The sequence below is a fragment of the Cricetulus griseus genome, chromosome 6 (genome assembly GCF_003668045.3).
Source record: "Cricetulus griseus strain 17A/GY chromosome 6, alternate assembly CriGri-PICRH-1.0, whole genome shotgun sequence".
NCBI lineage: Eukaryota > Metazoa > Chordata > Mammalia > Rodentia > Cricetidae > Cricetulus > Cricetulus griseus.
In genome coordinates, this window is record NC_048599.1 from 43,821,933 (window position 1) to 43,845,953 (window position 24,021).

At 37.6% G+C, this 24,021-nt stretch overlaps 1 protein-coding gene across 5 annotated transcripts in view; it reads right to left on the minus strand.

Moving 5' to 3' along the window:
- Positions 1 to 24,021, minus strand: part of Plcb1 (phospholipase C beta 1) — a 678,981-nt gene that overhangs the window by 644,082 nt on the left and 10,878 nt on the right. For all 5 annotated transcript variants that reach the window (XM_035446906.1, XM_027421690.2, XM_035446905.1 and 2 more), the window contains exon 2: positions 9,106 to 9,183. In XM_035446906.1, the coding sequence (XP_035302797.1) occupies positions 9,106 to 9,183 (78 nt within the window). The remainder of the gene's footprint in view (positions 1 to 9,105; positions 9,184 to 24,021) is intronic.

Here is a 24,021-nt window from a genome sequence, read left to right on the forward strand (position 1 = left end):
GTAACCAAAGGTCAGTACATTACCTCTGTGTGTACTTAAATTGACTTGTTTATAAATGAGGATAATTATAGCACTGACCTTCACAAGCTTATGGAAATGATTAGACAGTGTATATGTTATTATAACAGTTACGTAGATTCTGGTGATATATTATTTATGATTTATTAAAGCTTGCCTAAGGATTCAGAAAGCAAAGTCAGCCACAAGCCATAGAAGCCAGGTACACACCTTTAATCCCAGCACCAGAAGCTAGGAGGTGGTGGTACACACCTTTAATCCTAGGATTCAGAATTAAGAAGCAGTCAGATCTCTGTGAGTTCAAGACCATCCAGATCTACACAAGATTGATCCAGTCCTAAAGATAAACAGCTCACACAAAGATGATCTCAGCATCTGGGATCACATAACTTTAGTCCCAGAACTAGAGGGGTATAAAAGATAGGAGAAGGGTCTTCAGTAGTCAGTATCAGGCATTCATTCTCCAGCCACATTTAGGAAAGGAAGACACTCAGTCTGTGGATTCTCCAGCCACCCTGAGGAGAGGTTACAGTCTGAGGTTTGGTGGAGCAGGATCAGCCCATTCAGCCTGAGGTAATGCTAAGAGCTAGTGGCCCACGTCACTTTTCTGATCCTCAGCTTAAAGCTTAAACCCCAATTATCAGTCTCTGGGTCTTTTATTTTTCGTGTTACCATAGTTTGTAATGTTTGTATAAAAGAATATACAAACATATATTTTATATATGTTATAATACAATATATTGTGTAATAGTACTGTATAAAATACTATTCTAGTATATGTGTAAGATACAATCATTACAATATGTAATAATATATTGAATAATAGTATATGAATATTAAAGTACATAGTATATGCATGTACATATACATAACTTAAGAGTTTACTGGAGAACCACGTACACATTGTATATGCCAAAATATATACTATAAAACTATATACATATCTATTAAAATATAACAACATAAACAATAAATCAACATTATATGTACATATATACATATATATCCCCTTCTCTCATTTTCTCTATTATATTGCATGTGGAAAATATCACAGGTATGTTGGCTGTTATTGGTGCTAATGGTAACAATACACTACTGAAAACATATGAGCAAACAAACATACTAAGAGCAAGAACTTCCCTTTACTTGAATTTGTATGTGAATAATGGCTTCTCAATGAACTGTTTGTTCAAATGTTGCATTCTTCTTTTTAAGTTATTTAGATAAACAATAATGAAACATGTAAATGCAACAAAATAGATATATTACTTGTTTTAGTCTTGTTCTGCAGTGACAAATGCTTTCAAAACGCAGATCTAAATTTAGTATTACAAAATCCAAAGAGAAGTTCATCCTGTTGATTAACTATAGAAAGCGCTTGATTGAGACCCCATGAGGAGGGTCAAACAATCTTGCCTTGGCAAGAAAATGAACCACAAAAAAACCAAGAACAATTGACTGTCTAATACATCTGCAGCTCAAACAAACTCACACAGTTTTATGTCAGTACCATGAATCTGTAGTTTTGTTTCCTACAAATGCCAGTAATTGTCCTCATAAAAGGAAATAAAATTGTAAACAACATACAAATTTATTTCCTCCACATATTTTTTCAATTCAATACCTCAAAACATGTTTCTATCAAAAAGAATTGAAGCCCCCATAATAGCTTCATAGTATGGAAAATATCCCATTTAATTTCCAAGACTGAGAAGAGTTAATATAAGCAACTCATAAAACCAAGCATAACTTTGTAATTAAGTTGTATCAAGAATATTAAATTTAGAATCAAAGCCAGAATGCCACCATATTTCTATATTCCACATATCATTTGCCTGTGTGTTGTCATTGTTGTTCCCATAAGGACACACAGCGATGGTGACATCACAATCCTATTATACTTGAAAATGACTGTAAAGAAACTGTCATGCAAAATAACTACAGTGATCTTAAAATACACTTCAAGAAACTGTGCCTCATCCGAAATTCTCATGAATCACCACCCTCCAAGGATTTGTAAAAGATTCCAATCTAATAATATGTAAGCTTAAGTTGTATCTACAAACACTAAGCCAGAGTAACACCTGGCTTCCCTGTGCTAGCCAGTGTTTCTGGCAGTGGAAATCAAGGGGAGGTCCTCGGGGTGAGAAGATGGTTTTGATAGCAATGGACCTTAATGAAAAATTGAACTGATGAGTATGAAGATTGCCTGTTCCTAGCAATCTGACTTATAGCTGTTTGCTTATGCTCAGAATCCTAACTTCTAAGAATCAAGTCAGTGTGGATGAAGTGATAATCCGAAAATGATTATTTTAAGAAAAAGACACAAGCAACTGTGTCTCCTGAAGGATATCAGTAGTATTTTCTCTTATTGAAGACCTCCAAATCATCTTAAAGCTTATTCCATAAGATGCTTCAGATCCCCTATGGTCTAAAAAAACTTTCACCTATGGTGGAGTATTTATTCGCAAATAGCCTCAGAGAAAGCACCCTCCTGGCAATAAATCCCTTCTTTTGCCTTCCATGGCTCGGTTCCCGAAACATTATGAATCACAACCCAAAGGCGCATCCACCATGGCAATTTTAATTGCTTCTGTTTAGGAAAACCAGCTCTTAACTAAGGGATACCTTTACCACTCTCAATCAGGAGGCATCTACACTAACCTGATCAGTATTGTATACCCTTCAGTATTGTATACCCTTAACAAGACATCCCCAGACAAGAAGTAGAGTGAAACAGTTTACTTTAGAAGTCATTATAGGATAGAGCGGGAGTGAGACAGAAAGAGAAGAAAGCCTTATAGGGTATTTTCAAACCAGTTAACAATGAAGTTGGTGGGCTTTTTTCTACAGGAGTGCTTTAGGAATTAACACTCTGCATGCACCTCTGAGGTTTCCTGCCCAAGAGGAGGTACAGGTGTGATAGCTATCCATCAGATCTCACTGGTTAAGATGGGTGTTAGTCACCAGATCCTGAGAAACTACAGAGGATGCAAAGTGACTTCTAATAGCCAGCAAAAAAGCAAAAGGATACATACAGATGCAGCTGGACATTGGAACACAGCTGGTCCTATGGAGGGGCAAGGACCAGGTAGTGCACTTGGCATGGCCTCTATATATCTTCACTGACAGTGACGATGGAAAGCCAGAGAAGACAGAGGAAGGCACTGACCACAGGTGCTATCACTTAGTCTGCAGCAGCTGGTGCTCTGATTTAGGCCAGGGAACAGTGGCAGTGGTCACAAAGCTGCAATGCAGCAATTGTGCTGCTTGCTAAGATGATTTCATTAATTGTTTCAGCCTCTGGGAAAAGTCAACAGATAAATGAGCAAACTTCATCCCTTAATTTATAATCAGATCTTTATGTTCAAGTATGGTGTCAGTTCTGGAATACCACATGAAAGGTCAGAAGTGATGTCGCTGGAATGTACTCAACAAGTGTCGCCGAAAGAGGAAGCCCATGGCGAAGTGGTTCTTCCTGAAGCATGTGCCCACCATTCTTTACGGACACCAGAATGGATTTTCATAGGAAATCACATGATTCTTTTTGTGAGGTTTATGATTCATCATCTAAAATATTTCTTAGCTCTGGACTCCTGTTTTAAAAATATCACCACAGCTTATGTAAATATTTAACTTTTAAACTTTTCATTTGAACCCTGTATAGAAATCTCAAATTACAAGAGAAGAGTATCTACAGCTGGCATTTATAGAAACATCAGTCATCAGCATTCTCTACTAGGGGCCCACAGACTGTTGCACATCCTAGAGGAGGAAAGAGCGGCAGATGGAGCAGGTAGCAGAGGCAATCCCTCCTATGCTGCTTCCCAGAGATAACTGAATATGTGGGCATAGATGTATGCCACAGTCTAGATCATGGGTAAACAGAAGGGGTGGTGCTTGTTCAACCAGAAAGTGCAAAAGGCACAAGGTAACAAAGAATGAATTAGGGAATGACAACCAAGAAGTTCATAGGCACTGACACCCCCAAGCTATTCAAGTAGGTGTGACAACCGGGCATAAGTCCTGCTACCATTGCAGTCCCATGTACCTTTCACGCTCAAAGGCAGGAAGAAAGGCTCCAAAGCAGATGATGAAGTGGGTTGCTACCCTAGCTGGGTACAACCAGAAAGTGTAGAGAGCCAACAACCCATAGGATGACCTATTTGAAGAAATCAAATTAAGAACTGCATCTCATGCCATTCATCAGTATCCATTAGATGTGGATTCCAAATCTCAATTAATAGTAAGGATAGCAGTAAGGATGATGAGTCAGAAAAAAGGGAAACAAAGAAAGGTTGAAATGGGGCTCCATCAAACTTTAAGACTTCAAGCCATCTTTTGTTATGCATGAATTAGATGCTGGGGAATTCAAGACAAACCACAGGCAGAAGATTGTATTTGCAAAATTCACAACAGCTAGAACACAAGAAGTATCAACACAAAAGCAGAAGATGTAGCAAATAACCCAGAACAGAAATGGCCAGAAAAGACTGAAAATATGCTTGGAAATTCCAGTTAGGGCAGATTAAAACATAGATACAACAGTTGCATCAGTCAGGCAAAAGTTGATGTTTCCTAACGGTTTTGATTTGGGGAATGAGAAAATAGTTTCTCCCACATAAGATTATGTAGGTGTAAACAATGCTAAAGACTAAAATTTAAAATATGTATAACTTCAAAGCAGCAATGATACTTTTAAGTTTTTCCCTTGGGAAACCCATAACTCACATACTCACAAATAAGTGCATCAAGCTGGCCACTACTCTGTGTTATAGGAGGTTTTCTGTTGCGCACATTAGAAATGAACACCAATATCCATCAATGGGAACTTTCTTACCATTAAATGTGTTTGCACTCCAACATTAGAACACAATAGGGCAACTGAAAATAAGGAAGTAGATTCATACATGAACATCTCTAAGACATTCTGTGAAGTCAAAAGCAAGTTTTGAAACAGCAAAAATAATATAACAGGATAAAATGGATTTGAACAAAACAAAATACACTATTTCCACAGTTACACATGCTCAAATTCATGAAAGAAAACCAGAATTAACCAGAAAGATGATACTCATTCCTGACTCAGGGGAAAAAAATAAAACACTAGTGTTGGGATTATCAGATAATTTTGAAGATATTTATAGTGCTTTACTCTCTTACTAAGAGGAAATTATTTATTATCTGCATTAAAAAAATCTGTATCAAAATACAGTAGGATTTTTTTCCTCTCATTCCTTTTTAAATCTTATGTAATTGCCTCCCTTTCCCCAAAGCTCCTCTTTTAGGGTAAGATGGAAGGTTTACTGAACTTTCTTGAGCTTCTCAGATCTGAACTAAACTGGTTTTATTTTTACATCAAACTTGGCACAGAATCAGGGAATCAAATTGCAAGACAACGTTCTCCTGTGTCAGAGTCTAGATAGGAGTATGTGGGTGCTTCTATGTTGACCCTTTTCTCAGATTCTCATAGTGATATGGACTTTGTGGCTAGCATTCCCTGTTATGATGGCTAGCCTCTAGGTGACAAAGTCTAGTTCAGGCAACCTCTCTGGTACTTGGGGTGGGCAGGAACTTCTTCCCACCCATGACTTATAAATAAATGCATCCTTCTTACATACTCTACACTTACACCAGAAAAACCACTGTGCTTAAAATAAAATAATCATATTCAGCGACTCATTTTTGCTAATTATATTCAATAAACTACAAAACCAACAGTAAGAGGAAAAACTGTCAAAGTAAGTCCAGCAATGGAGCAACGTATGAACATTTATCTCGAAAAGTCATATTCACATTCATCTGCTTGCACTAACCCAAATATCCTGTCAATGTTTCTCTAAACACATTTCAGTTCTCTAAAAATGACTGCTAGCTCTGTTTTTTAATTCTGAAACCTATCATTTGTGCTGTCTGTCTTCTTTGTCACCTATCATTTCTATGATGACAAGTCAAAGAAGCAGTTGGGTAAGGCAGCATGGCACTGTCTACAGGAGGAAGCCAGCTGCTTGAAAACAATGGCTCTGTCACAAGATGCTGTGCAGTCATAATAAGAAATGGGCATATACTAGACATCATGAATGTGGGGGCTTCCTTCCAGAGATATACAAGGTGAGGTCTTATAACAAGGCTCTAGAGATGTTCTTAAGCCACTGTTCTTGCCTGTGAGCTCAGGAGGCTTCCTGTGATTGCTCATCAAGTTGCTTCCACACAAGCTTCATGGAGCAAAGGCAGAGCATGTTGGAGGATGACTCAGAAAGATGAGCATCTTATATTAAATACCAATGTAGGCTTCCCAATCACAGGAAGAAAACAAATGTGTAAACTCAAGAGGTAACCTTAAAAGTATTATATTGTTTTTATCTGTGATATCTATAACACTAACTGCCAAAAGAGGGGAAAAAAGATACTTTAAACAAGCAGTCCTCTAAGAAGCATCGTGATTGCACCACTCAGCCTGGATCCTTCAAAGGATCTTATACACAACCTCAACTAAAAGCCTGGCATGCTGCCCTCTGTTTGTGTGCACAGTTCGTCCAGCCTGCATAGACTCTAATGCATTGTTTACACTCCTCTAAGACCAAAACGTGGATACATCACTTGATCTGGTTCCAAGACTGGGCTTAAAGCCAGAAAGAAAATGACAAACTTGAAAATGTGGTAAGTTTTTTTTATTATTATTTTCTTAAATCCTCTCATCTTTTAGAGTCTAAGATCTAGGATCACTGACCAAAAAATAAACTTCTAAACTGATAAATGACTGAGGAATGACTTAAAGATCTCAGAAGTAAGAAGTAAAATTTACCATGTCTTAACTAAGATTAATATCCGTAAGAGGAAAAGCAATAAAGAGACAGAAGAAATCCTTCCCCCTTCCTTCATTATTTGTTCCCATTGGTTATAAACAACATTGTGACCAAGAGGGAAAAGCTGGTATAAAACACTTAAAGATATTTCCTACATGAAAAATATTCCTGGGTCAAAATACTGTACTCCTAGAACAACAGAGATGCATCAAACAGCCTTTCACCCTACCCCTCTTCTCTTCCTCAAGCAAAGAAATGTTTATGATTGGTCTTTTAGTGGAGCTTAACTGAGTTGCCATGAATTATTTAAAAACCCCAAAATATCTTCTGTTGCTTTTATGGAAATTTGATTTACAAGTTGAAAAAATCAAACTGACAGTCTGGTCCCTTGTACAAGCACCCAACCTTTAGAAATGCTCTAGGCATTATAAATAAATCTTTCACAAATATAGCCATGACTGTCCTAAAAATAGTCTTTAGGAGTGAAAAAAAAGTCTTTTAAGCCATTGTTTTATACATAACAGCAGGAAACCAAACGGAATGTCTAAGCCAATATGATTAACACACCCAGTAACAAATATGAGCATTAAGAATGAAATCTTACCCACAGATAATATTTGACACTAACCTAAGTTCTATTATTTTCTCCCACATCTATGGTCATAGAAGCGTTCAGAACACAGAGATAGTAGTAAGATGTAACTCTGGGACCATTAGAGTAGAATTTGCTTCTTAAGATATTGGGATATAGCTGTACAATGGTGGCATACGCCTTTAATCCCAGCACTCCCAAGGCAGATGCAGGCAGGCGAATCTTTGTGAGTTCATGTTTGAGGCCAGCCTGGTTTACAAAGCTACACAGAGAAACCCTGTCTCAAAAAAATAAAAAAATATGTATATTAGGAGCTGCCCAGTTCAGGGCTGGCCCTGAGAAAATCCACATTCTCATGATAAAGATGCCCAGGTCAGTTACAACCTGTGCTCACAAGTGTAAAAGGCTTCCCAAGGCACAGTCTAAGACCAACTATCCAAGAACTTTGGATACCTGGGATATAACATGGTGTTTCACAAGCTAATATTTGAACCCCACCATACAGTAATTGAGGAGCTACTAGATATTCTAATATTGGATTCTAAATGTATTCACTAAATGTATTCTCAAAAACAACAAAATACCTCTTCAGATGTCAAAACTTAGAGGACACAATAATCTGTCTACTGGGCCTCTTAGGTAACAGTAACTCTTGAAATAATAGCCACTTCCCATGAATATTCTTGTCTAACTGCCCATTAAACCTCAAGCAAATCTATTGTCTGAAGGCAGTTTTTAATAATTCAGTATGAAATTGTCAACTGGATTTATCAAAATTGAACTACTGAATTCTTAGTATTATGGGCAGAAAGCTAATGTGGGAAGATTCTTGAAAACTCAATAAAAAGTTTAAAGCAATCTTAGCTTTAATTTTAACACTGTTCTAGTTTGTTCCCTGTTGCTGTGATAAACATAATGGTCAAAAACAACTTGGGGAGACAGTTTCTTTGACTTATGGATTAGAGTATATAACCAAGGAAAACCAGGGTAGCAACTCAAGGAAGGAACCTGGAATCAGGAACTGAAGCAGAGTTCACAGAGGAAGATTGTTTACTGGCTTGATTCTAGGCTCCTGTTAGCTTACCATTCTTACATGGGTATGCCCACCTGTCTAGAGATGGTATTTCCTATAGTGGGCCTGACTCTACTACATCAATTGTAAGTAATGAACACCCAACAGACATGTCCACAGGACAATGAAGGAGGCAATTCCTCAACTGAGCTTCCCTCTCCTGAGATGTGTCAAGTTGACAACCACAATTAGCCATCACAAACATGAACACATTATCAAGACCAAATCAGGCTACTACTGGAAAAACTATTCAATATAGCACAGAGGGAAGAGAGAAAAAAAAGGACTGATTGTTGAACCTTTGGTCATTAAGGTCAACAGGAATTTTCTCAACAGCTTTCTTCATTCTACATTATTCAAGTCAATAAAAGCCTAGGATCATGTTTACCAAATCAATCCAGGTCTTGTCTTAAACAGAAAACAACAGTTATTCTAGGATCTAGTAAATCCAACATTTCACACAAGATCCTAAGGCCTTTAGCCTGAGTTTCTGGAAGTAGAATCAATAAGTATACTGAAAAAGGTCATCTGTTAAATGGGTAGACTTATATATAAGGAAAACAAATACTTTATAAGTAACCAACAGGATAATGTAAGGAAGGCATCTTATCTCTTACCTTATTTTGATCTGTCCAGTAAAAGAAAAATCCCTGAGGATCCGTCCTCAAAATAATTGGAGAAACAATAGTGGAGTCCTAGAAAATGAAAAAAGAAAGCATGTATATCAATTCATGTCCCTGTGGGAAGTTACTGACGGAGCAATCATGCATAAGTGATTTTCCAAGGTTATTAATTATTAAGAAAAGTTTCAAGCAAAGTAGACAATGTAATTTTTAACTTCATAAAATTATTAATCAGAAGATTGATGTGATGACTCATGGGTAAAAGTGATTGTTGTACAAACATGAGGACCTGAGTTCAAATTCCTAGGACCTACATAAGGCAAGTATGGTAATAGCTGACTGTTATACCAGTGCTCGTGAGGCAATATGGGAGGTAGATACAAGAAAATCCCCCAAAAGCCCCTAGGCCAACCAAGCTGATGTAAACAGCAATGAACAACAAATAGATATTGTTCCAAATTGGCAGAAAGTGAGGACTGACACCCAATGCTGTCCTCTGACCTCCACACAAATATCATGGCACATGTAAACACTTGCAAATACACAATAACACGCACACTCATCACAGAACTGACAGAGTTAAGCAATAATCAAAACATCTCCACCTAACTGGATAAAGAAGATAGTGATGCGTGCATTTATTAAGACAAAATTTTAAAGACGTTGGCATACTTTGTGTTAGCAAACTATATTAAGATTTCCAAATAATGTTAACACTAACCATCATTATGTATTTCATATAATTAAGGTTAATTAAAATCCATGCTTGAGGACAATATTTTAAATTACATTTGCTCCATAAAATGATTTTTAATTGTACCAAAGAGACTAAGCAGAGCATTTGGGCATTGCTGTTTCCAAGGTAACAGTAAATAAGGCAATCTTTCACATACTTGGAAAGGTGCATAGAAAATTGTTGCAGATTTAAATTCCATATACTAATCTAAAATATCATAAGCAAATAGAGCTCTGAATTTAGGGCACAATTTTAAGAAGCTAGGTTGCATGCATTCCGCTTTAACAGCAAACACTGTTGAGATGCACTCTGTTCTCCCAGAAGTGTTAAACAAAATTTACTTCTTGCACACACAGGTGCACATACACAAATATGGACTTTATAGATTTTTAAAACTTAGGGAAAACTATATCATTTCCCCTTCCCTTTCCTCCCTATACCCTCATTCTAATCTTTCTCAATTTAAATTCGTGGCCTCTTTTTCCTTTATTTGTTATATACATAAATAATATATAATAAATATGTACATACATACCTACATACATACATACATACATACATATAAAGCTGCTGAGTCCATTTAGTATTACTTGTGTGTATATGGTTTCAGGGCTGACCACTTGGTATTGAATAATCAATTAGGGGGCTCATGCCCGGAGGAAGACTACTAATTCCCCCTCTCTCTCTCTGCAGTCATTCGTTGCCCATAGTTCTTCATCTAGAGTGGAACCTCATGAGATTTTCCCCTTCCCTGTGAGCATGTTTACGGGTGAACTGAAATAATCAGGCCTTTGCAAAAAAATGCATTTTTTGAGATCATAATTACATCATTTCTCCCTTCCCTTTCTCCCCACATACCTCTCTCTGATCTCTTTAAAATTTATGGCCTCTTTTTTCATTGTCACATGCATGTATTTGTATGTATGTATGTATATTCCTAAACATAAACTGCTTAGTCTGCATAATGTTACTCAAATGCATATTTTCGGGGCTGATCATTTGGCATGGTACTGTTATGCTCTTCCTTGAGAAGGACAATCTTTCCCATTCTCAGTATTCCTTAGTTGTCTATAGTTCTTTGTGTAGGGTTGAAAGGACTTAACTGCCACTTTGTTGTTATTGTTTTATGTTTGTTTTTAAGATTGTACTATAATTACAATATTTCTCCTTTTCAATTCTTTCTTCCAAGTCCTCCCATATATTCCACCACACTTTTTCAAATTTCATGCCTATGTTTTTATCAATTGTTACTACATGCATATATGTTATTTCATATACATATATACTACTTATATAGCTTACTGAGTCCAAGTAAAGTTACTTGTATATATGTTTTCTGGGCTGACTGTTTTGCCCTAGACAATCAATTGATGCAGGAGGACCACCTCTCCCACTCCCAGCTTTCCTCAGTTGCCTGTTGTTCTTTGTGTAGAGTTGAGGCTTCATGGGCTTTTGTTGTCATCCTTGCTCAGCTCACATTTAGATGGTCTTGTGGAAACACAGTTGTTGGAGGAAAATCTATAAGCACTAATTTACTAAACCAGCAAAATCCCTAACACTCTAAACATTTGTCCTTACACCCACAGATAAGTGCAGTCTTCACTCGGCTTCAGGGACAAATGGGTGGAACTAGAAGAAACCATCCTGAGTGAGGTAACCCAGTCACAAAAAGACAAACATGGTATGTACTCACTCATATATGGATTTCAGACATAGAGCAAAGGATTACCAGCCTACAATCCACACCTCTAGAGAAGCTAGCAAAGTAGGAGGACCCTGAGAGAGACATACATGGTCCACCGGAGAAGGGGAATAGGGACAAGATCTTCTGAGCAAATTGGGAGCATTGAGAGAGGGGAGAGAGAGCTAGGAGAATGAGAAGGGGAGAAGAGGATGGGGAGGGGACATGAGCAAGCAGGAAGGTTGAGAAGGGGGAAGAATACAGGAGAGCAATATAAGAGATACCATAATAGAGGGAACCATTATAGGTTTAAAGAGAAATCTGGCACTAGGGAAATGTCTGTAAATCTACAAGGATGACCCCAACTAAGAATCTAAGCAATAGTGGAGGGGCTACCTTAAATGCCCTTCCCCGATAACAGGATTGATGACTACCTTATATGCCATCCTAGAGCCTTCATCCATTAGCTGATGGAAGCAGAAGCAGACACCCACAGCTAAACACTGAAGTGAACTCCTGGAATCCAGTTGCAGAGAGGGAAGAGTGATGAGCAAAAGGGTCAAGACCAGACTGGTGAAATCCACAGAAACAGCTGACCTGAACAAAGAGGGTCTCATGGACCCCAGACTGATACCTGGGAATCCAGCATATGACTGATGCAGGCCCCCTGAACACTGGTGTCAGTGAGGAGGCCTTAGAAATCTATGGGGCCTCTGGTAGTAGATCGGTACTTATCCCTAGCATAGGAATGGACTTTGAGAACCCATTTCACATAGAAGGATACTCTCTCATCCTAGACACACAGGGGAGGGCCTAGGCCCTGCTCCAAAGGATATGACAGACTCTGAAGATCCCCATGCAAGGCCTCACCCTCCCTGGGGAGCGAAAAGGGGATGGGATAGGGACTTAGTGGGGGGAGGCGGGGGGGGGGGGAGAGGGAACTGGAATTGACATATAAAACAATCTCGTTTCTAATTTAAATTTAAAAATGGAGGAAAAAAAAGAAAACCACAGCAAATCAACACACAGAGTTATTGAGCCCTATCCCAATGAATACATCAAGAAAACATTCCAACATGTAAAGCAGGGAAAATTGCAGAAGAGGGGGCAGAAAGATTGTAAAAGCCAGAGAATCAGGGATTTTGGTGTGATGTTGTCTCCAAGTGCTAGAGAGATGGTTAGGCCATCTAAAAGCAGAGCTCACAACCAAAACATCAAGAGATTGTGTCTCACTAACCACCATTGTTTTCCTTTTATTGAAAATAGACTTTTTCCTTATATGATATATCCTGATTATAATTTACACACCTTTCTACTCCTAGTCCCCCCATCCCATCTGGATCCCCTCCCTTTCTGTCTCTCATTAGAAAAAGTAGGCTTCTCAGGGATAATAATAAAATACAATGAAATATAATAAGATATAAAATATATAAGATAAATAAAAATAACACATTGGAATTGGATAAAACAAACAAACAGAGCCAAAGTGAAGGCACAAGAAACAGATCCACTTGTTCAAATACCAACTGGAAATAGATTTTTTTAAAAAAAAATCTATACATCTATTCAAATACCAACACTCAACTGGAAGCTGTAATATATACCATGTAACAGAAGACATGGCATAGAACCCTGAAGGGCCTGTGCAAGCTGCCTCAGTCTTTCTGAGTGCATATGTTGATGTTGATTTAGAGGATCTCATTTTCTTGGTATCTTCTACCCTTTCTGGCTGTTTCTGCCTACTCTTCTTTGTGGTTCACTGAGCCCTGAGGGGAGAGATTTGATGGAGACATCCTATCTAGGGCTTAGTGTTTCAAAGTCTCTCACTCCCTGCTTATTGTCTGGTTTTGGGTCTCTGTGTTTGTTCCCATCTGCTGCAGGAGGAAACTGCTCTGATGATGGCTAAGCATGGCACTAATTTATGAGTATAACAGAATTCCATCAGGAGTCATTTTATTGTTACATTTTACTTTTTTAAGAACAATAGTATTTGGTTTTACCCTAGGTCTATGGGCCTTCTTTGTCACACAATCGTTGTCATCTTCTGGAGTGGACCTTCTGTCAAATCAGATATGGGTAGGTTACTATAACAAGCTTTGTGCCAACTTTGCACCAGTATATCTTACAGGCAAGGCACAAATGTCATGTCAATCCAAGGTTTTATAGATGAGTTGGTATTTATGTTTATCTTTTGGTAGTATACAGAATACCTTTATGTACCAAACATGCTAGAATATGGGATGAAGGCTCTATGTAGGCATCAACTTAACTTGTCTGTATTCAATGAATTGTGTATGTGTTGTTTTCAGCAATGTGCCTTGCCATTAGTTTGTGGAGAGCTGTCTTGGCAATAGCCTGAGTTGTTTGAGGATTAGCATGAGACCCCTTTGGACAAAAACTCAGTTAAATGCCATTCAATCTTGGTACAGGATGCTTCATTTGGTGACAAGAGACGTCCAGCTAGGGCTCTGTCTCCCCATTATTTGGCAACTTTAATTAAATTGTCTTCATATATGTATGTATTTTAAGAAGCCTCTACTGTATTAAGTTTCTATACTACCCCTCAGATGGCCCTTAATTTTAGGTGTCTCTCCCTTGTCCCAATCTTCTGTTCCCCTCCCCATTTGGTTATCCCAGTCCAGCTCCCCCCATGCATAATTTTCTAATTTATTTCCTTTTCCTAATGAGATCTATCTGTCCCCTCTTGGCCCTTATTCTAGACCCTCATTGGTCCTGTGGATTATAGGTTTGTTATCATTGATTTAAAAGCTTATATACATATATAAGCAAGTAACATATTTCTCTTTCTGGTTCTGGGATACCCAACTCAGCATGGAGTTTTTTCTAGTTCAATCCATTTACCTTGGAATTTTGTGGTTTCATTTTTTAGCAGCTGACTAATACTCCACTGTATAGATGGAGTATTTTCTTTATCTATTCATTTGCTGAGGGACATCTAGATTGTTTCCAATTTCTTGATATTATGAATAGAACAGTAATGAACATGGTTGGTCAAGTGCCTCTGTGATAGAATGAAGGGTCATTTGGTATATATATATATATATATATATATATATATATATATATATATATATATATGCCCAAGAGTGATATATATATATATATGCCTAGCTGGATCTTGAGGAAGACCGATTCCTGTCTCCCTGAGGAAGTGCCCCACTGATTTCCATAGAGGCTGTACAACTTTGCAGTCCCACCAGCAATAGATGAGTGTCACCCTTACTCCTCGTCTTCACCAGCATGAACTGTTCAATCTAACCAATTCTGATGGTTGTAAGATGAAATCTCAAAATAGTTTTGATTTGCATTCCCCTAATAAATAAGGATGTCAAACATTTCTTTAAGTGTCCCTCGGCCATTTGAGTTTCCTCATTTGAGAATTCTCTGCCTAAATCTGTACCTCATTTCTTTTTTTAATTCAGCTGTTATCTAGCTTTTTTAGTTATTTAATTTTTTCTCTCTATTTTTTATTTAAATTAGAAACAAGCTTGTTTTACATGTCAATCCCAGTTCCCTCTCCCTCCGGTCCTCCCCTGCCCCCCACTAACCCCCATATCCCATCCCCTTTCTGCTCCCCAGGGAGAGTGATTTTTAGTTCTTTATATATTTTGGATATCAGTCCTCCATTAGTGGTATAACAAATCTTTTCCCATTCTGTAGACAGCTGGTTTGTTTGAACAACAGTGTCCTTTGCCATACAGATGCTTTCAGTTTCATGAGGTCCCCTTTATTAATTGTTGACCTTAGTGACTGTGCTAACAGTGTTCTGTTCAGGAAGTTGTCTCCTGTGCCAATGAATTCAAGGATATTCCCTACTTTCTCATCTGCTAGGTTCAGTATATCTACTTTATGTTAAAGTCTGATCCATTTGGAGTTGAGCTTTGTGCAAGGTGAGAAGCATGGTTCTATTTGTATTCTTCTACGTACAACCTTCCAGTTTACCAGTACATTTGTTGAATATGCAATCTTATTTCCAGTGTGTATTTCTTCCTTCTTTACCAAAAAACAGCTGTCCATAGGTGTGTGGACATATTTCAGGGGCTTCAATTCTATTCTATTATTTGATGTGTCTGTTTTTGTGCCAATACCATGCTTTTTTATTTTTTATTTTCTATAGCTTTGTAGTACAACTTGAAATTTGGGGTGGTGATACTTCTGGCAGTTTGTTCTAATTTAGGATTGTTTTAGCTATCTGGATTTGTGTGTATGTTTCCATATGAAGCTGATAATTATTCTTTGAATATCTATGTTGAGCTGTGTTAGAAATTTGATGGATAATGCACTGAATCTGTAGATTGCTTTTGATAGGATGGCCATTTTTAACTATATTAATCCTACCAATCCATTTTCCATCTTCTGATAGTTTCTTCGATGTCTTAAAGTTCTTATCATAGAAGTCTTTCACTTGCTTAGTTAGAATTACTCCCAGGATTTTTTGTATTATTTGAGGCTATCAAAAAAGGAGTTTTTTCTTGATTTCTACCTCACTTTATTTGCTATTTGTATATTGGAGGGTAACTGATTTTTCTGATTTTCTGGGATGAAGCCTACTTGATTCATGGTGGATATCTTTTTATGTGTTCTTGGATTAAGTTTACAAGAATTTTCCTGTGAATTTTTGCATCAATGTTCCTAAGGGAAACTGATATGCAATTCACTTTTTTGTTAGGCCTTTATTGGGATTGGGTATCAAAATAACTGTGGCCTCCTAAAACATATTGAGCAATGTTCCTTCTGTTTGCATTTTGTGGAATAAGTTGAGGAGTATTGGCATAACTCTTCTTTGAAAGTCTAATAGAATTCAGTGTTAAAAGCATCTTCCCTTGTTTTTTTTTTTTTAAGTTATTGTTATTGATGCTGAAAATTTTTAAATTACTGCTTCTATTTCACTAGGGGTTATAAGTTTGTTTTAATTGCTTATATGATCTTGACTTAATATTAGTAAATGGTATGTATCAAGAAAATTATCTACTTTCTTTTATATTTTCCAATTTGGTAGAGTATAGATCTTTAAAATATGTCCTTACGATAATCTGGATTTTCATACTGTCTGCTGTTATGTCACCCATTTCATATCTAATTTTGTTGATTTGGATATTCTTCCTGCCTTTTAGTTAATTTGGATAAGATTTTTTTTGTAACCCTTACTGATTTTTCTCAAAAAACAAAGCAAAACAAAACAAACAAACAAAAACAAAAAAACCAACAGTACTTTGTTTTATTGATTCTCCATGTTGTTTTTTAATTTAACTTAGAATCAATCTTATTTTACATATCAATCCCAGTTCCTTCTCCCTCCTATCCCCCCATACCCCTCACCCATCCCCCTCAACCCACTCCCAATCCACTCCCCCGGGGAGAGTGAGGCCTTCCATGGGGATCATCATTCTGAATTGTTTTTATTTTTTTTATTTCAAACCTGAGTTTGATTATTTCTTGCCATCTACTCCATTTGGATTCATCATGATTTATTCTTTTTGTTCTAGAGCTTTCAGGTGTGGTGTTCAGTTACTAGTATGAGATTGCTTCCATTTTCTATGTAGGCACTTAGTACTATGAACTTTTCTCTTAGAGTCACTTTCATTATGCCCCATAAGTTTAGGTATGTTGTATATTTATTTTCATTAAATTCTAGGAAGTCTTTAATGTTTTCTTCATTTCTGCTTGACCCATTTTCCACTGAGTAATAAGACACTCATTTTCCGAGTTTGTAAGCATTCTATTGTTTCTATTGTTATTGATATCTAGCTCTAATCCATGGTGGTCAGATAACACGCAGGGTATTACTTCAAATTCCTTGTACCTGTTGAGAATTGCTTTGTGTCCAAGTATATGGTCAATTCTGGAGAAAGTTCCATGAGCTCCTGGGAAGAAGGGATATTCTTTTGTGTTAGAGGGAAAGGTCCTATAAATATGTTAGGTTCATTTTGTTTTTAACATCAGTTATCTCCATCATTTCTCTGTTTAGTTTTTGTCTGAATGACCTGTCTATTGGCAAGAGTGGGTTATTGAAACCTCCCACTATCAGTGTTCAACGGTCATTATGTGATTTAAGCTATAGCAATGTTTCTGTTATGAAGTTGGATGCCTTTGTGTTTGTTCCATAGATATTAAGAATTGTAATGTTCTCTTAGTTGACTTTTCCTTTGAACAGTATGTGGTGTCCTTCCCTATTTCTTCTGATTAGTTTTGGTTTGAAGTCTACTTTGAAAGATTTTAAAATGGTTACAACTGATGGGGAATGTACTGTGTATGTTTATCTTATTGATTGTTAAATAAAGTATTGTTTGGCCAATGAGACAGGAAGTTAGACAGGACTAGGAGTCAAAGAGGATTCTGGGAAATGTAGTAGAGACATGGTGATCCAGGCAGGAAGTGACATAGTAAGGAGACTCATATTTAAGCGAAGGAGAAACAGGAAGGGTCCTCTTTTCCCCTCTGCTCCTGCTCCAGTGGCACTATGTGATCCACCGGCAAGGAGGGACGCCAATAAGGTGTCCAATAAGATAAGTCTTATAAAATATATAGGTTTATGATAATTAAGACTGAGCTAACAGATGAGAATCCTAGTCATTATTGGCCAAGCAGCATTGAACCTAATACAAGTTTGTGTGTATTCATTTGGGCCTAACTCAGGCGGGCGGCTGCATTAAGCTCACACATGGCAGTGAGGCTCAGGCAGCTTTTGGCAGAAAGATTTATCGTAACATACAACAGCTTGTTTCTTAGGGCCATTTGCTTGGAATATATTTTTCCATCCCTTTACCCTGGAGTGATGTCTATCCTTGATGTTAAGGTGTATTTCTGGAAAGCAGAAGAAAGATATATCCTGGTTTCTCATCTATTCTGTTAGTCTGTGTCTTTTTACTGGGGAATTGAGACTATTCATGTTGAGACATATCACTGAGCAGTTTCTTGAGTCCTGTTTTTGCTTTTGATTTTGTTTGTACATTTTGGTGTTCTGATGATTGTGTGTGTGTGTGTGTGTGTGTGTGTGTGTGTGTGTGTGTGTGTGTGTGTCCCCTCTTTTGAATTGCTTCTCTTGGATTACTGTGTGTAGTTAACCTCTTTCAGTTGGAGTTTTCCTTCTAGTGCATTCTGTAGGGTTAGGTTTGTATACAGATATCATCGATGGTGATTGAAAGCTTTGCTAGGTATAGCAGTCTGGTATGACATCTGTGGTCTCTTAAGAGTCTGTAGAATATCTGTCCAGGCCTATGGATTTCAAGGTCTCCACTGAAAGATATGGTGTTATTCTAGTAAGTCTGCCTTTTTATGTTAATTGGTCTTTCTCCCTTGCATCTTTTAATGATTTGTATGTTTAGTATGTTTAGTGTTTTGATTATTATGTGCCAAGAGGACTTTCTTTTCTAGTCCAGTCTGTTTGAAGCTTTGTATGATTCTTTTAAGTTGGAGAAATTTTCTTCTGTGAGTTTATTAAAAATATTTTTGTGCTTTTTGTCTTGTTTTTTCTAGATTTAGTATTTTCATTGTACAACACATTTCCTTGGATGTTTCAGAATGTTTTTTTTTAATTTAACATTTTCTTTGACTAAGGCAACTATTTCTTCTCTAATGTCTCCAATGCCTGAGATTCTCACTTCCATTTCTTATATTCTGTTGGTGAGGCTGGCCTCTGAAGTTCCTGTTCTAGTTTCCTAAATTTCTCATTTCCACCTCTCTCAGTTTGGGTTTTCCTTATTGACTGACTCTATTTCTACTTTAAGGTCTTGAAAGATTTTATTCATTTCCTTCAACTGTTTGTGTTTTCATAGATTTCTCTGATGAATTATTTGTTTCCTCTTTAAGTACCTTTATCATAATCATAAAGGCTATTTTAAGGTATTTCTCTTGTGCTTCAGCTATGTTGCAATAATCAGGACGTGCTATGGTAGGGTTGCAGGGCTCTAGTGGAGATATATTTGCTGTTCTTTTGGCTTACTTCACTTACCCAAATGTCCTTGATTTTTATTTATTGTCCAACAGCCTTCCTTTTTTAAAATCCCCATATTATAGCTGCATTGTGTTTTATTATCTATTCATCCTTCAATGAACCTTTAAGTTACTTGTTTTGGTGACTGTAAATAATGCTGCTGTGGATAAAGAGCATGGACATCTCTTTGACACTTTACTTTCAATTATTTTCAGTAGATACCCAGGAGTGGAACTGGTGGCTCATGTGGTAGGTCTAGCCTTTGTAGTTTGATGCAATCACCATCATGTTTTCTTCTAATATTCTTTATGTATTCTTTTTTTTTTTACAAATTTTTTTAAATGTATTTGCTTTATGTGTACAGGTGTTTTGTCTTCATGTATGTCTGTGAACCACTTGCATGTCTGTTGTTCACAGAGGTCAGAAAACCATGTTGGATCTTTTATGGCTGGTGTTGCCAACAGTTGTGAGCAGGCATGGAGGTGCTGGAAATCAAACTGGAAGAGCATCAGTGCTCTCAACTACTGAGCCACTTCTCCAGTCACTTTCCACATATTCATAACATACAGGTTTTAAAAATTATCTTTTAAAAGAATTACACTGGTGCACAGAACTTCAGAAGGAGTCAAAAATTTCAAAATTACTTAAAATTTGAATATCAAAAAGAAGACATTTGGAAATAAAATTTGTTCTTAAAATGCAGTAATAATTCAAAATTGGTTTAGGCTTCTGTGAGATTACATGCATGACAGTTCACAGAAACATTTGCAGACATGTTCCATCACCTGCTCTTCTCCAGATGAGCCAAACAAAAACCCTGGTAAGCTGCAAAAAGCACATTCTTTAACTTCCATACCAATTGGTATTAACCTGCAGGTGTGGTTTTTCATTTTCAGGTCACCTCCTCTTCTTGTTCAGAGCAAGGGACAAGACTCTAATAAAAAATCTTAGTTACAATTCACTGCAAGAATCTTAAAAATCAAATGTTAAAAGACAGCAATTTATCACATTTAGATGCTGAGTCTCTTGTCTTAGGCCTCTGGGCTTTGTTCATGTTCAGATACTAGCAATTCTAGTTTATTCATTCTTCTTTCTGACCCCACACATGGGTACAGTAATCATTGCCTCAGCTTCATGCCCACTTTGCTCCATAATCACCTCCAACATTCCAGGACCAGACTGAATTCAGCACTCAAGGCATAATCTGACTCAGAAATGCACAAATCTTCATTTTCAGTTCTATTTGCTACATAGCTGCAATAATCTGTGTTTTCCCCATACCAAAGCAGCCACTCACCCAAGATGCTACATATTAACTGTCAGAATCTGTGCCTGGGATTAATGTCTGAAATTCATGATCATATTCATTATATGATTCTTAGATCAGTTGACTACTCTTAAATTGAGCCAAGCCTCAGAAGGTTTGTTTGCTGCTAACCAATTTCTGTTCTACTTTGCTTTCTATGGCTACAATAAACACCATGACTAAAACAACTTGGGGAGGAAACAGTTTGTTTAGTTTACCAGGTACCATCCATCACTGAGGGAATTCAAAGCAAGAACTCAAGATAGGAACTTGGAGGTAGGAACTGAAGTAGAAAACATGGATGATGATGCTTATTGGCATTCTCTTCATGACTTGTTCAGCTTGCTTTGTTATACAACCCAAGACAACCTGTCATAACCCACAACTACCTGCCATAACCCAAGATGACCTGCCCAGGGGTTGCAACAATCACAATGGGTTATGCTTTTCCACAACAATCATTAATTTTAAAAAATTCCCCCACAGGTCTGCCTACATCCCAATAAATGGAAGCATTTTCTCACTTGAGGTTCCCTCTTTCCAGATGACTCTAGCATCTATCCAGTGGACAGAAATCTAACTAGCACAGCTTTTTAATTCTTTCTCCATCAATATCAATTGCATGCATATCCCATAAGATGACAGTTTTTGAAATTCTCAGGCACACCAGATGTTCTAAGCTATTAAAATGGATTGCTGGGCCCTTTCCACGGAGTCACTAATAAGTGGCACTTTTAAAAACTATGTATAGGATGTAATCTGGAAATCCACACTTCTAATAAGTTCACTGAGATGCTGATGCACCTGGTCTAGAGTCCATACTTCAAAAATCACAGTGGTGGTGAAACTTTTAGACAGGAAGACAATGATACCCAAGAGGGACATTCCTCAGGCACTGCCCACCATTTGGGAGGACAGTTTTTGCCTCGAACTCACAAAGCACACCATGTTGGATAGCTAGTGAGTCTGTGGATCTGCAACACACATATGCACATGTCTCTCATACATACATAACAAGCCTCATGTAGCTCACAGTATATTTCTATGATCCACTACAGCTACCAACCCTGATTGTGACCCCATGAAACCTTGTTTTTGTCATCTGACAATCCTACCTAGAGATTTTCCATGTCTGTTTTGTGTTTAAATATGGAAAAATAAATGCACTTATTTATTCATGTGTCAGTCTTCAACATCCAAATAGAGCAATTACATTGCTACCTAAAAACTACTTTTTACCAGGATGAGGTAGGCTACAAGCTGACCTGTGTACCCTCCCCTGTGATATTCTTGAATGCCTCAAAGCATGTACTTGGAGATAGGGTCTTTAAAGATCTGATGACGTTAGGAAGTCTTCAGGGTGGGTGTTAAACAAAGATGATGAGTATCATTACAAGCAGAGGAAGCCGGGGCACAAACACAAACTGAAGGAGACAGAGGGATAAGAAGCTACCTGTAAGTCAAGAAGAAAGCCCTGGAACAAACCCTTCCCTCTGGCTCTTAGAAGAAACTAAGCTTGCAGAACTTTTGCAAATCCAGTCTCCAGATGCAGCAGGGAAGTTTCTGTTGAACATCTGTGCTCCTTTGTTAGGGCAGTCCACAGAAATTGATATGAAAACCACCCTAAGCCTCAGGGTACTGGCCAAGGTTGACCACAATTCTGACTTCACGGTGATTCACACTTGTGACTAGACACATGCAATTCTAAAGGCATCAATACTGTAAAATCAACACAGAAAAAAATCTACAATGATCTGAAGATATTGATCAGGAATATGGTAGGCAGAAATATAATGTACATTGGAGTGAAAAAGCTATGCCAAGGAAGGAGAGTTCTGAGACAGAATACCAAACATAATACAATTCTGCATAAGAAATAAGAACATAATAAATTTAACCTAGGGTGCTATATTCTTTGCTTTTCTCCTTGCTGTAACTAAATACTCAATAAGAAGCAACATAAAGAAAACGGTTTATTTGGGATTATGGTTTGAGGCAAAACAATTTATCACAGTGAAAAGGCATGTGGCTACCAGCTCTGTGGTGGTCAGAGAATATGGTACCCACATGCTCACATCTCAGAGAATCAAGAACCAGAGAGAGAGGGGGCAATTAGAAGTACAGCAGGTTAATACCCTCCAGGTGCACCCCATAATAGAGTACTTCCTCTAGTAAGGCCCTCCTTCCCTAAGTTTTCATGACCTCCACAGTTAGCACCACCAGTTGAGTACCAAGTGGTCAAACACATAAGTGTGTAGGGGACATTTGACATCAAGCTATAACCAATATGAAAGTAGAATGCTGAATTAGCATAACTGAAGCAGAATTTCCACAAAAGTCATCATTGATGGGTGTTTTCCTCCAGGGCTAACAGAAGACTGGAATTTCTCCAAATAAAGGAAAGCGAAGAGCCAGGAAGCTTCAGAATAGAAAAGGGAACCAGTGCAGAAAGTCCAATTAAGAAACTTACTTTTAACTGAGAGGTATAAAAATTCCTTTTGACAGAACATGTAGGAAAAGCAGAAGCATGATTCTTTAAATACCACACAGCATGTGTCAGACACTGAACTTGGGAACAAAAGAAAAGCCTAGACCCCCTGTGATCCAGCTGGATGCTCATTATGTAGCATGTTTATCAGGCGGGAAAACTGATTCATTTTAATACAGCTCTTGTGGGTATCAAGTAACCATCCTCTTTGACTTTAATTTACAATGATTTATGACCAATGATGTTAGGTATCTTTTTATGTTCTTATAAACTATCATGCTTGTGGGCAGGGACACAGAGTGGGAGAGAGGCAGGAGAGAGGCCTGATACATTTGAAATCAGTCAAGAATAGGGAATGTTATTTTTAATCAGTGGTTCTCAACTGGGAGCAGTTTTGTAACTCAGGGACTGCTGGAAATATCTAGAAACAATTTTGATCATCACAACTCTGGCGTCTATTGGGTAAAAGTCAGATATGCTAGTAGGCATCATATAATACAAGCAGGCCAGAACCTCACAACAAAATATTCCCTGGCCCCAAGTGTCAGTAATTCGTACACTAGACCCATGTGTTTAATATATTTTATTGTTTGTTTTTTTTGAGACAGGGTTTCTCTGTGTAGCTTTGGAGCCTGTCCTGTCCTGTCTTGTAGACCAGGCTTGGTCTCAAACTCACAGAGATCCGCCTGCCTCTGCCTCCCAAGTTCTGTGATTAAAGGCCACCGTTGCCTGGCAATATCTTCTT